This window comes from Lineus longissimus, chromosome 2, assembly GCF_910592395.1.
Source record: "Lineus longissimus chromosome 2, tnLinLong1.2, whole genome shotgun sequence".
Classification (NCBI taxonomy): Eukaryota; Metazoa; Nemertea; class Pilidiophora; order Heteronemertea; family Lineidae; genus Lineus; species Lineus longissimus.
In genome coordinates this window covers 5,255,279-5,268,447 of record NC_088309.1, presented here as the reverse complement: position 1 = coordinate 5,268,447, position 13,169 = coordinate 5,255,279, and the positions used below count along the sequence as shown (strand labels likewise).

General features: G+C 38.6%; 2 protein-coding genes across 3 annotated transcripts; one reads left to right on the top strand and one right to left on the bottom strand.

The window, feature by feature from the left end:
* Window positions 1-21: 21 nt before the first annotated feature.
* LOC135503168 (F-box only protein 22-like) lies at window positions 22-3,340 on the bottom strand. 2 transcript variants are annotated; one of them, XM_064796579.1, is made up of 5 exons: window positions 3,232-3,340; window positions 1,982-2,129; window positions 1,474-1,678; window positions 915-1,266; window positions 22-638 (listed from the first exon to the last, which is right to left on the bottom strand). In XM_064796579.1, the coding sequence occupies exons 2-5, from the start codon at window positions 2,093-2,095 to the stop codon at window positions 221-223; spliced, it is 1,089 nt and encodes a 362-aa protein (XP_064652649.1). In that variant the 5' UTR covers window positions 2,096-2,129; window positions 3,232-3,340; the 3' UTR covers window positions 22-220. The 2 variants fall into 2 exon arrangements, with proteins under 2 accessions (XP_064652649.1, XP_064652638.1); XM_064796568.1 differs by lacking the exon at window positions 3,232-3,340 and adding an exon at window positions 2,456-2,633.
* Window positions 2,832-12,726, top strand: LOC135503160 (CUE domain-containing protein 1-like). The gene is made up of 8 exons (XM_064796557.1): window positions 2,832-2,980; window positions 3,386-3,778; window positions 4,078-4,911; window positions 6,136-6,340; window positions 6,556-6,738; window positions 6,964-7,039; window positions 7,490-7,607; window positions 7,891-12,726. Exons 2-8 carry the CDS (start codon window positions 3,473-3,475, stop codon window positions 7,990-7,992), a joined length of 1,824 nt encoding a protein of 607 aa, XP_064652627.1. The 5' UTR covers window positions 2,832-2,980; window positions 3,386-3,472; the 3' UTR covers window positions 7,993-12,726.
* Window positions 12,727-13,169: the final 443 nt, after the last annotated feature.

Sequence of the window (13,169 nt, the reverse complement as noted above, 5' to 3'; positions counted from 1 at the left end):
ATACTGTCATTGAAGCTTGATGATTTTGGACAAAAACACCACAAAACTAAAAAGTTGATTTGATGGGCTATTTAATTATTTAAGAATAGTTGATACAAAATCTAACCTTACATGTTATGATCTTGAATAGGAGGAACCCAAATCTATCACTGAACTTTGGGGGCTGTGTGGCTCCCCTGAATTCGATTAAAGACCACCATAAATACATGTACTAACACTGTCAGAGTGAAACTTTATTCTTAGGAACTGAAAGAAGACACATTATAGTCGTGTAGGAGTGGTTCATTCTCAGGAAGGGATCTATTTCCTTCTTGGACGTTTCAGATCCAGAATAGTCGGGTAAATAATTCAGGCCAATTTCACCACCTCCAAAGAATCCCAACAGAGGAATATTTGGAAAGAATTTTCTAAAAATGTCTGCTTCCACATTGTTTTTATGATACTGGTGGTAACCCCGCCCAACACAAGCAAACTGGAAACCGAATGAATGATGTGACGAGTCAACTGGTATGTTTGTGTCCTTCAATTTTTTTATGCATTCTTCCGCCTTTTTGGTGGATTTGACAGACTGGTCCAGAATTGTTGATGCCATCTTGATCCGATCTCCGTAAAGAGCTATGCCAACAGCAACATCATTTCTGGAACAAATTAGGATTTGAGTGATACATGTAAGTACACAAGGTAATGGCTGAATATTTTCAACAAGGTAGTGAAATGGTTATTTACTTCGTCAGTGCCTGCATGTTGAACTGGGAGATTGACTAGGTACAAAATAAGGGGTTCTTTAGGAACCAAAACTGGACTATCTTCTTTAATAACATTACTTGTTCAATATTGTACATGAATCAATATGACAGCTAAAAACCGCTGATGATAACTCTATAAGCCAACATGATGATAGAAATCAAACTTACTCTGTGATCTTTGTCTTGTTGGCATTCATGTATATCAGATTGTCCACATATCCACCAGCTACAACAATATCTTTATATTCATAAACGAAGGCCTTGACCATTGTGTCTTCAGCAGATGTAAAGGCAACAGAAGAGTCCACACCAAAGAATAAGAATAGCACTTTTATATCCTGATGATCAGGAATCCCGGAAATTCGCTCCAAATCTTCCCGAGACGGATTTGACATACTGAAAGCATCTTCAGTTAAAGTAAATGTATGCACACCAAGTCCATTTATTTTTGGAAGAAGGAGAAGAGATCCTGCATCACAGTTTTCCAGCTCAACTGGATGACAGTTATCAGTCACAGTACCTGAAATTAACAAAATACAGAATCAACTTACACAGATTTGTATTCTTCAAGCCCAGAATGAGCTCAGGAACTTAACTACATGTAATTGAAATTACAGTTTATGTCCAACCAACTATCAATTTTTAAGTTCTTTAATTTTCACCTTCAATCCAACACAGCACCTGTGCCTATGACAATAGCCCAAACTATATTCAAAATAGGAATTACCTATAATTCCATCAGTTGTCATTCCAATTAGAGTACATGTGTCGGGTAAAGCTCTCCTCAGGTAGGCTGGTATCTCAACTTTTTCTTGCTTGCATGCTCTTGGACGAGTATTTGTTGAGGATATATCTCTTGGAATGGGGATTGGGTGCTCAAGTGCAGATGTTGAAAGGAAAAGGAGGGCTGTGCTAGGTTGACTTGACATTACCTGTATATAAAAGAACAGTTATGTCAACACATCAAACATTGAGTTGCATATGTTCAAATGCATGATTATAACTTCAAAGTTGGAATTTACATTTTGATGCAATGCCTTAAGGTATGTCTTCTTTATTCATCCAAGTCATCAATGAGTGGTGTGCACTTTAGGCCTAAATTTTTGTCTTGAAAAGAATGGCTGATATAGTTTAAAGCATTGCCAATGCCATGGTAATCAGAGTGTGACACATGAATTCTATGTAAAATGACATATTTAATGACCCTGCACACACTCTCAATTTCTGTCACTCACTTTTAATCTGTCATCAATTTGTTCAGAAACTTGAACTGAGGAAGCTTCAGTGAAGTCAGTATCGGACGGCAGTGTGAAAAGGAGCCATAAACTTTCCTGTCTTCGCCGCTTCATCTTCTGAACTGCCTCATGCCATAATTTGCAAACCCTAAAATGATAACAGCTTCTGAATAACAGCTATCCCCAATATATCAAATCAGTTGAGTTGGTTACAGTGTGATGTCATTTGTGGGTACAGGGTCTAGCCCCAGCAAAGCATGCTTGTTGAACCAGCAAACTCGACACTGCAGCTAAGTGTGAAGTAGGCAACTTTTGTGTAAAGACAGTTGGCTGGGTTCAAATTGATCATTCATGAGTTTCCAGAACGGGTGAGTACAATGTTATGTATAAGTATCTGCTGTTTGTGTTTCTCTTTCGCAATCATCATGTTGACTGTTTTCCAGCTCATCACAAGTTTTAACCGATTTTGCTAACCTAGCACAAGTATTCAGCGTCCTCATGGGAAGTTTTCTGAAAACACAGTCCGTAATGAGGGGTATATCGACCAATACTTTTGAAAAGTCAGTTGGCTGAATGTCATTTTCATGTTCTGCCATGTCTGCCATTTTGAACAGAATTTCTGGTCACATGATCAATTCCGGTAGGTGGTGTGGTTAATTTGGTTATAGAAAGTTGCAATAACTAGCTATTTCTCAATAAAAGTCATGTATGAACGTTACATAAAACTATATACTTTTAAAATAATTATTTTCTTGTCATTCAAATTGATTCTCATTGATATAACTCCTTTAAATAAAACTTTGAGAAATTCAGTTTGCATCTCATAGTTACATGCGTTGACTAACACGACACGCTTTCTAATTTTTGACAATTTCCATCATTTTGCTTTGCTGAAAGAGGAGTGGTTCTCCGAGATTAGAGGCTGATCTGATGCCCCATATGGCTTGCTGACATCCGGAAGATGACGAAGAGACGCTAAACTGTCAGCACAATTCAAATGTAAATGGCAAAAGCATGACGTTTGTTGTCCAGCTCACTCAGACTGACTCAGTGACTCGGATTGTCTCTCACTCTCTCACTCTCAGTCTATGTGAGTGACTGTCACTGCTGCCAGTGCTGGTTTCAACTTTCATTCAAAATCAACAACATGCGAAATGCACTAAGTATGCTAAGCAGCCTCATGCATTCAGCGCAGTCCATCCGTCATACTGGTCGCTATCCCCAATGAATGCAAGTTAGCGGAAGTTTACCCTGGTCATCGTTGGCCTGTTTGTTCATGCAGCTCGATCGTGTGGCGATGGGGCCTGCTCTGCTGTCATTCTGTGCTTGTGCCTGTGAATCTGTGGACACAAACCTTGTGCCTCATCCTGTTTCTGAATGCAGCTGTATCTCTTCATATTTCAGGTCTTTAAAAAGAAAGGAGAGTGTGAAGGACTGACCATGTGGTCTTGACTTTAACATTTGATATTGAAGTTTACGCTTTTGGCAATCATGGCATATGCGCCTGATTCAGTGACTAACCCGGACAATAAGGGTGGGGGTCTGTCAAGGTCTGAACGTAGCCCAATATCCACATCATCCTCCAACACAACAGATCCAAATAAAACGTTGGACTTTAATCAAGCAATGGGAGATTTTAAGAGTATGTTTCCTGGAATGGATGAGGAGATTATTGAGGCTGTTCTGAGAGCGAACAATGGTGCTGTTGATGCCACGATTGATCAGTTGTTGAGCATGAGCATGGGTGATGAAGAGATGGGATTGGCATTGGGTCTCGGAGGGCAAACACACAAACTGGTGAGTAGATGTTCAATGAAATCATACCAGATGCCAGTAAAGTCTCAATTAGTCAATTAGTAGGTTAAATTATGTTGCCATTGTAAATGAGTTTTATAGCAGTAATAACCTTTACGTTTCCAACTTTTCCAAGAGCACCATCTTCTCTCTCTTAGAAAACCTAGAATCCTAATTTAAAAACTGCAGATGTAGGAGGTTTGCCAAGACAAAATATCCACATTTTGACACTGAAAAAGTGTCTTCATGTATATTGAGTGTAAGTTTCAAAACTGATTTGGTGTCCTTTTGTTTTTTTACAGCTCCAAGATAGTAAGCATGGATCAATAAAGAGAAGTGGCAGCATTGATGATGATGACCTCCCACCATCTTATGAACAAGCCACAAAAGGCATGGAGGAGAACTCGCCAAAACCTGCCCTCCCCGCCAGAAAGAAAAATGTAATGTCTGATCTGTTGCTCCTGAGCCCAACTGACACCTCACCACGACACACTGGACTCAATAATAATGATTTTGAAGTGTTCATGCCATCGCTGAGCCCACCAACGACTCGTGCCCCTCCACCACCAATCCCACCACCAGCACCTGCTCAGAGTAGTAGGAAAATGGATCAGGTTGATCTGCTGTCGTCTGATCTTGCGACCTTCAACTTTTCTTTGGCTTCTTCTCATAACAATAACATGAATGAAGAAACAATACCAAAGAGGCCAGCGACTCCACCACTACCTCCTCATCCTCCAAAAAGTGCATCTCATAAACAATCTCGAAGTACCAAATCTCACTCTGCTGGAAAGTCGATGCCATCCAACAGACGACCTTACAGAAAATGGAATCCACCACTCCTGGGAACTCTGCCCGATGACTTTCTACGCTTGGAACCAGTGCCAAAAATGTCTAGTAAGAGTAGCATGTCAAGTTTTTTGCACGAAGACAGCTCCATGGAACACGCCACTCATCACCCTGTGATGTTGAGTAGACGATCAAGCACACCTGTCACATCAACCATTGCCCAGCGTACAAGTCCGAACCAGAACTTGAACAGGCCGAAGCGAACACAGTCCTTTGCATCTTCACGGGCGACGCCTTGCGATTTAAGTCGCAATCGGCCAGAACGTTCCAGTGGAAGTTTTATATTGGTGAGTTACTTTTTTTATCCAGACTTAAACAATATGTGACCCATCACTCAAAGTAGGCACAGGCTTAAGAATAGCTCTACATGTACACATGTAGATTTCTGCATTTATTTGACTTGTTTGTTGTGCATTCATTTGCGAAATCTTTTTAGGGTGTAGCTGTGTGCTGGGCTTGAAAATTATTTGAATTTACCCTGTGCCAGGAAAAAAATTAAAACCATCCATTTCATTGCCTGAAAGTGACCGATTAAAACTATGATATTGCAACCAACAGGTCTATTGGAAGTCTTTAAAAAAGCCGGAAGTGAACACTTGATGAAAGTATCAAGTTATTGTAAGGTGCTGCTTCCGTCAGTTTTTTCTCTGTCATACAGTGTACTCTGGATATCACACCATGTAGTGATTTACAGTACAATGTCAGTGGTGCTGTTCAATTAGTGTGTTGGGATTTGGGTCAATGACTAGTACTATTCCTATAACACAAAACTTCATTTGTTATTAGTGGTACTGCAGCAGTATTCATGCTTCTCATGCCAACCTGGTTTGTTGCCATTTTGGCAATCCTTGAAAACTGTGACACAATGGGAATGTCAACAGCAAATTTAATCTCAGAAGCTCCAGAGTTGTTGTTGATTATATGTAGTAAATCTTTGAATGGCATTCTGATAGATAATTAGTCTTTTTGTATGGATTTATGAAATCTTAGACGCACTTTTTCTTAAAATTTTCTGAAGGAACTGCTCAAGGGGACAACTTCAAAATTACAAAAGAGGAAGTCATCAAAGTATGCCAAAGGGCTGATTATATTAAGGTCGAGAGCAGAAGCAAGTTGCTGAATTGAAACTAAACATTTTTAAAGAGAACATTTCATGATAATACATGGTAGATACAAGTGTACATATAGCACATGAAACTTTTTTCTGTGACATGCCAACTACGTAGTAATAAAACAACGTTATTTAGTACGGTGAAACACAATAATACTTTTAAAATCAATCATCAGTGATAAAGCATTGAACATATGTTACAATTTCATGAAAATGCTTTTTGATCAATGGCAAGTATTACGAATGGTTCGAATGCATTCTGGTGCGCATAATGATGTGTTCAAGCAACAGGTGCCCTCGAAAAATATTGTATCCCAATTTTGATCAAGAGCACATGCGTTGTATGTTCTGTGGACGTTCCAAATATTAAATTTCTTTTTTAAAATCCTCATTCTGCTAGAATCAGGCCCGAGCTGAGCTTAGTCAAACAGTGCTGCGTCAGAAGATGGCGGTGAATGAGCAAAGGCGCTCGAGTCTTGCTGCGGAATTTGACCCTGAACTTGCTCAACAGTTAGAAGACGAGAAGTTGGCCTTAGCTCTGCAGAATGAAGAGTTTCTCGAGATATTACAACAAAATGAAGACTTCATGAAGACACTTGAAAGAGGTGAGTAATAGAGAAAAGTTTTTTGCATCATTTAAGTTATTTCAGGATATTATTTTGAAGCAGGGATGGGTAATGGTTTTGATTATTTTTGCAGCATCTCCTTTCATATAAAGCAGGTGCTTGAATTATGAGGACTTTGGCCAAAATTGCTATCAAACATATTGACTTATAGAGTAAAAATCACAAAGCTGATAAGCAACTCATTTTTATTACAGATCGAATGAATGCCACTGCCTTTGAGCCAATGGTGACTAGTGATTCTGATGAAGATCACCATGAGGGGTACGGGGAGGACAAGACCCAGGATCCGGTTCATGCCTTTCCCTTCACTAAGACGGTGGAAAATGAGAATGATCAGAATGCAGAATTCAAGAAACAGTTGAGCCAGATGGGAAATTGTGAGTTCATTCAGGATTTAACATCAAATCTGAACGGGGCTAGAATTTCGCTGAGGCAATGGAGCACGGGCCATAGTGCCCTCCTCTTTTGCCTGGTGCCCTCAAAATTCCTTTCTTCACAAAGGCATCTTATTTCTCTTCAATAATTTCTACTTGAAGTGAGTCCTTTTTCTATAAACTGGCAAAACTGTTGTAGTTAGATAATTTGAACTTTTTGTCTTTCAGCGTCGAGGAAGAAGTACCAGGCGTTAGCGAGAAAATTCTTCTCAAGAAAACGTAAAACAAAGAGCCCAAAGCAAGTGTATCCTTATGTAGTAGAAAACATTCAACTTTGGACATGGTTATAGTGTAGATAACATGTTTTACTCTTGAGCTGTCTTTCAAGTTGGGCTTGTTTCTCCTGAGTTGGGGCAGACCACTCCCTCAGGGCATTGGTTTCTGCCAGAGGCACAAGTTTCATCCTACGTTTTATCACAAAGTAAGGTAAAGTGGTACAATTACAGCCTAATGCAATCATCATAGCCCCTACACTGTAGATAATAGATAAGAGTACACATTTTATTTATGTGTTTCCAGCTGTTTCGTATTACAATTCAGAGGCAATAGTTGTACCAGGGCTACAAATGTACCACTTTACCTTACCTAATATTGTCAAGAGAACAAATATGAACTTTACGGTCACTTTCTACAGAAAACTTCTGTTTGGCTATGATGTTTATTATGTATTGATATGACCTTGACCTTTGAGCAGATTAAAGGAGTCGTCTGCTCCATCAACCTTGAACCTTCTTGAGGATAACGATGATGACAACTTTGAAGAGGAACTTGAGGCAGCGGTCAGCCTTGATCGACCGACCTTTGAACCACTGGTAAATTATTGAAAACTTTCTGATGGGAAATCACTCTGTGTTGAACCCTAGAAGATGATGTTTTGGGATGGTACCAAATAACGTTTTGAGTTTCATTGAGTTGTTGACATACTTTTGAATGTATTTCGATTTGACACCTTGAGGAAATTTGGTCCTCAAAAACTAGTTAGTTTTGTTCAATCTCTCGAATTCGTGCGACTGTTCAGATGATGGGCCTTCAATTTTGCCACGATTTGATGTGGGGTCTCTGTGACTGATGAATTCTACAATCTTTATTTTTCAGCCTGGCTCACATCTTGGCAGTGTACCCAGCTACAAGACAGTTCAACGGCCACCGTACCACCCCGACACTGTCATAACTCACCACACAGATGACATGGTATGACATGAAAGCAAGTCTTAGTGGAACATCTCACAATATCAGAGGATTGATAATTTATGTATTTGTGGATATGGGGGCCTACTGTTAACTATAATCCTCCCGCTAAGATCATCATTAGTGTGGTCAGAGGTTCTAATAATCAAGTTTGTGTATTTTGTATTGTACAAATATTAATAATATATACATACACATATTTACTTCAAGGCTGCAGATAATTTGCAGTCATTGTTGTATCTATAGCCTGCTTTTAATGCCAGTGTGTTGATATGGAAAAAGTGGCCTATTTCAGTTCTAATTCCAATTCAAAGAAGTGGTTACTCCCGATATAATTGCTTCTTGCAATTTATTTACTCACGATCTTGGCTTATTGACTCTGTCTGTGGTGTTGTATAGTAAGCTTCAGAGGTTTTTTCTGCCTAATAACATAACACCATGTGACATGTTCAGTTCAGATATTTGAACATACATTTGCCTTACATACTATGTATACATAATATACAGCTTCTGAAGGAACGACCTCTTGCCTCTCTCTTAACCATGCTTATCATTTACTCAAGAGCTATTCTTTACTGCTTTGTCTACTTACATGTAGGTATTATTCCACAAAATAATTGTCTTATTGAGACAGTACGGGTTAGTCACTTTCATATTGCAATACTTATTTTGAATGGACATTCAAATAACAGAAGAATCTTATGCTATATCATGCCAACTCCTTTATTCATGGGTAGGTTTTATTCCTAAGAAGAAACTTGTTTGTTATGGTATGGCCAGAGTGTGTACCATTTTTTTAATTTTCTAAAACTCTGCAAACTGAGAATCAACGAAGAAGTAAGTTGTTTTTAACTGATAATGCCTTGAAGAATAATCTTGCTGTTCTTTACTGAAGCATTCTTATTGCTATATCATCGTTCACTATCAATGCATATTCATAATTAAAGGTAAATTTGACCCCTAGCTCTTGCCTATAGTCCTCGTTTAAGAATAAGAATTGTTCTGCAGTCAGATATGTTGTGTTGTGTAATATCTTGTATACATGTAGATGTTCTAATATATTTTCTTACGTCCAGTCCAAGATAGCTGACACTAGGTTGCTGTCTATTTAGATATCATTTCAAATCGTGTTCATACAATCATGCTCATATATCTGATCATATAAAGTTACTGATCAAATTGTTTTTGTGTAACCTTTGGTAATCTATGTACTGGGCTGCCTACATGCTCTAATACAGGATTTGTCATTTTTGTTAAAGGCCCAACCACAGTGCCATAAATCACATTTTCTGGACCATTAAATTCTGGCTTGGGACAAATCAGGAATTGCGTGACATCACAATCAACATGATGACATATCTGATGTCATTCGGAGGCGTCCGTGACATTACACATCACTTCGGCTGGGAATATGTGGTCCTGAAAACATCTTTTCAATGCTTCGTCACTGTGTGGTGTGGTTCGGACTTGAAATTACGAAAATGACAAGTCTCATATTTCAACATAGTACAAGGTTTTTGCTCCGACAAGTTTATCTTGGGAATATGAATTGAACCTGTTCAGATGTCATGTAGGCAGTTCGCTATCAGAAGATTTATGGGGTGACGTTATGTAGGCAACTTGGTCACTGTGTTGTGTTCAGACGCTGTACATGAAGGTCTGAACTGTATCTAATCTACATGTATGTTGCACCGATGTACATGGTTGAGCACTGCAACTGTAAAATAACTACATGTATCATGACTAAAATTTGTTTTATTCAATTGTTTTTTTTGTAGATAATTCACTGTATATGGTGCTACAAACTCTTGAAATGGCGAAGACTTATCAGGGCAGAGTTTGGAAAATAGCTTCTTTGTGATTGCATGGGGCTTGACTTGCTTCTCCTAAATCAAGGACTTGGGAATCTTTTTGAAAAATTCATATAATGTTCCCCCTCCCCGTATTCTTGACAGTGTTGCCAGCAGAAAGTTCTGGTCAAGTGAAAGCTCATCCCAACTTGTACAAAATGGACGAAGGAGCACTTTTCCAAACCTGTACCTACCTGTTGTTAGTTGAGGATATGATAAGCTTCAGTTTATTGAGAATGTAATGCTGCCATCTCCAACAATGAGTCTCCGTTTCAATTGCTCAACTGCTTTCCCTTAAAAGGCTGGTTCCTGATTCCCAGTGGCCTACTTGTAAACAATTGACAAGGATGCAACAGGCTTTTTTGGAAAAGTGTAAATCGAGCACTTGCAATACTGACATTACTGTTATCAGGTATTGTACATTTTGATGTGTTAGTCATAAATCGAATCTAGTTTTTCTGGCAATTTCAGAAATTCAAGAATGTTGGAGATGGTAGTGGTGTATATGATAGTTCAGATTGCTGTACAGATATTAGTCTTAATTTTCATCATGTAGAAAATGAAATCTTTGAGAAAAGAAGGAGATAGGTATCCCCATGTTATTGATAATATACAAATTGTTCATAACAGTTGCACAGCTAATGCAATTTTTTGTGGGAATTATTTCCTTGCTGCTTTTTGCTGGCTATCATTGTTATGCCTTTTCTGTGAAAATACTGATGCTGTTCTTGACAAAGCCTGTTGCTTGCAGGGCAGATTGAAAATATTATATGGTACCAAATATAGTGTCCCAATAGGAAAGAAATAAGTTTTCAGGAATAGCATGTAGAATTAGAACAGGTGGCAATTTCAAGGCTCGCAGGAAATTTTTAGTCCTGATGCTATAGAAGATGTAATTATTTATTCAAATCATGTTCACAAAATATTTTAAAATACAATCATTTCAAAATGAAATTATGTTACTACATATACTTTGTGTGAATGTTTTCCCCGAGGTCAACTCAACTATGTATAAGTACAAAGCATAATAATTTGGTATGTTCACATATTAATAATTAGATGCCAGTATTATCATTATGACTGTTTAATTTGTTTGTAGTATGAAGGTAAGTGGTATATTATCATTATTAAACTCTGCCTAATAAGATACCCATAATTGGTGGACATCAATGTTTTGTAAAGTGAACCCAGCTACGTTTGAAATCCTTTCGAAAATGTTCTAAAACTCACGTGCATGATAAACTGCTTGTTGTGCTCTGTTTTTTCGAACCAAGTGTTGATATAATCAAGTAATTTCTGTATTATCATTAACATACAATCATGTACATGTACATTGTAAGTTGGCAATATATTTGCCTGTCATGTGTATTCGCACGAACATTTCCATTATGATATGCTTGTCAGTCATGTGCATTTGCATACCAACAGGGCCGGGATGCCCTCCCTTTGCAGATATCTTCAATGGCAAAGAAGGGAGTCTTAGTCATAATTCTCAGTTATCTGAATAAGACCAGTCTGCCCACGGTGATACCTTGCACCACAACCAGGCCATGTTTACAGGAACTGTTGCCATTGAATGTGTTCCCCTGCTCATCACCACTTCCTCAAAACATGGACATGTCAAAGCCACGTCTCAGTCCTTGAGTTGGAAAATTGTGAAGTCAGAAATAACCACAATAATCAGTAAAGTGAAATGTCCTCAATGGCCTAATGAATAATGTGAATACTTGTATCTCTGCATGTTTGTTTTGCACTATTAAACGCGATCTAGCCACACAGCAATAATCACTTAATGTTTCAAGGCTGGTCAGGTTGTGAAGTACTTGAGGTACATGTATCTTACCTGAGGTGGTCGGCTCATCTCAGGCCTGTTGCAGTTTAGAGGGAGTGTTGATTAGCCAGGTTGAATATGTATCATGATTATCACTACAGTTGTAGTGTGGTCCATTGGATTGTTACTTTTCGTTAGATCTGCTGCCATAATGTATACACAAGGAGACGCACATTCACAGTTGCTTTCTCTAATGAGATTCTATTAAGTGGTGTTTAGGTTGTCCAGGAACACCCAACTGCTGTATTGAATTCCTAATCCATAGACACACTTTAATTGCCTGTTAAGTAAAGAGCATTGAGATTAGTCAATTTTTGTGCGACCCAGGACCTTTCAAAATCCAACAGAAGCTGATAGGTATGTGTAGAGTCTGAGGTTGTTTTAGGATGTCATTCATAAAGTGGGGTTCATGTAGTGAATGAAATGCCACTCACTTTATCCGTGAGACAAAACTTCGGATACATTTGTGGAAATTAATTGGGTGGAAATACACCTACCGGTAAGTATGATGACTTTTCAATTTAACTATGATAACTTTTGACTCCTTCCTGTTTACAAACTAAATGAATGGCTGCCGAAATGACTTCTATATGCTGTTAAAACAATATGTAGCCTGCCAAGAAATTTCGTCCTTTAGTTTGCTACAAAAGACATATGCTCTCATTTCGCCTCTAAATTGCCCCTACCTGGGACAGGAAAGTGTCTTGCTGAAGAGATACACATAGGTGTTTAGTTCAACAGTTTTGGCAGAATATTCTGAGGGGCGTACTCTACCACTTTAAGAAGGCAAAACTGTTCGAACTTACCCTCTTAATAAACTTTTAGAGCTTATAAAGATGAATGGATTCTGTGGTTTTAAAGAGGTGAAGGAAGAGTATGGTATGTCCTTCAATCAATTATTTGGTTTCTGGAAGTCACAGCTGTTTTATCATTTCTCACTTTCCTGCTTAAATGCTGGTCCAGTTTATATGGACACTTGCAGGTCATGTTGTGGGAGGTTGGCTCACTAGGTGGTAGAATATTTTGTGCCAAAATCCCTTCTTGAACAATAAATATATTTAAGACGAAACTGCTTGTTACTTTATACCAGGGCCATGTTGGATGTGACATCGTCTCCGAAATACTGTAAGGAAACGGTTCAGGACACGTTGTCTTCGATAAGAGACCATCAAGATACTATGAAATCTCCTAGGATAGAATGTCTGGGCAAAAGAGGTGATTCTATTATTCTTTTATGTGCTTTAAACTCTGAGCTCTTGACGGTCGTGGCCTCGTATGCAAAACAATTGCGCCGAACCCTTTTTCAGGGGAACATTTTCTACTTCTAAACCGGTATATCAATATTTGTCGCAACAACAGAAGAAGACACGACATCCGGACGTCCTTTACAATAAGTTTCTGGCTAGCCACATGCACGCTAACAGTCTTTGATAATATTTGGTTAGTTCCTCATTTCGTCTTGCATGTGCATTGGCTCCTGAGAAACAAAGACAGCCCTGGAGTCG

Bases quoted from the DNA above. Each gene is read 5' to 3' on its own strand.
- LOC135503168 (XM_064796568.1), bottom strand. From the start codon at position 2,586: ATGGCAGACATGGCAGAACATGAAAATGACATTCAGCCAACTGACTTT. The intron at 2,130-2,455 runs GTTAGCAAAATC...TTATCATTTTAG, and splicing joins ACGCTGAATACTTGTGCTAG to GGTTTGCAAATTATGGCATG. The intron at 1,267-1,473 runs GTAATTCCTATT...TGTTAATTTCAG, and splicing joins GACAACTGATGGAATTATAG to GTACTGTGACTGATAACTGT.
- LOC135503160 (XM_064796557.1), top strand. From the start codon at position 3,473: ATGGCATATGCGCCTGATTCAGTGACTAACCCGGACAATAAGGGTGGG. The intron at 3,779-4,077 runs GTGAGTAGATGT...GTTTTTTTACAG, and splicing joins GAGGGCAAACACACAAACTG to CTCCAAGATAGTAAGCATGG. The intron at 7,040-7,489 runs GTATCCTTATGT...ACCTTTGAGCAG, and splicing joins ACAAAGAGCCCAAAGCAAGT to ATTAAAGGAGTCGTCTGCTC.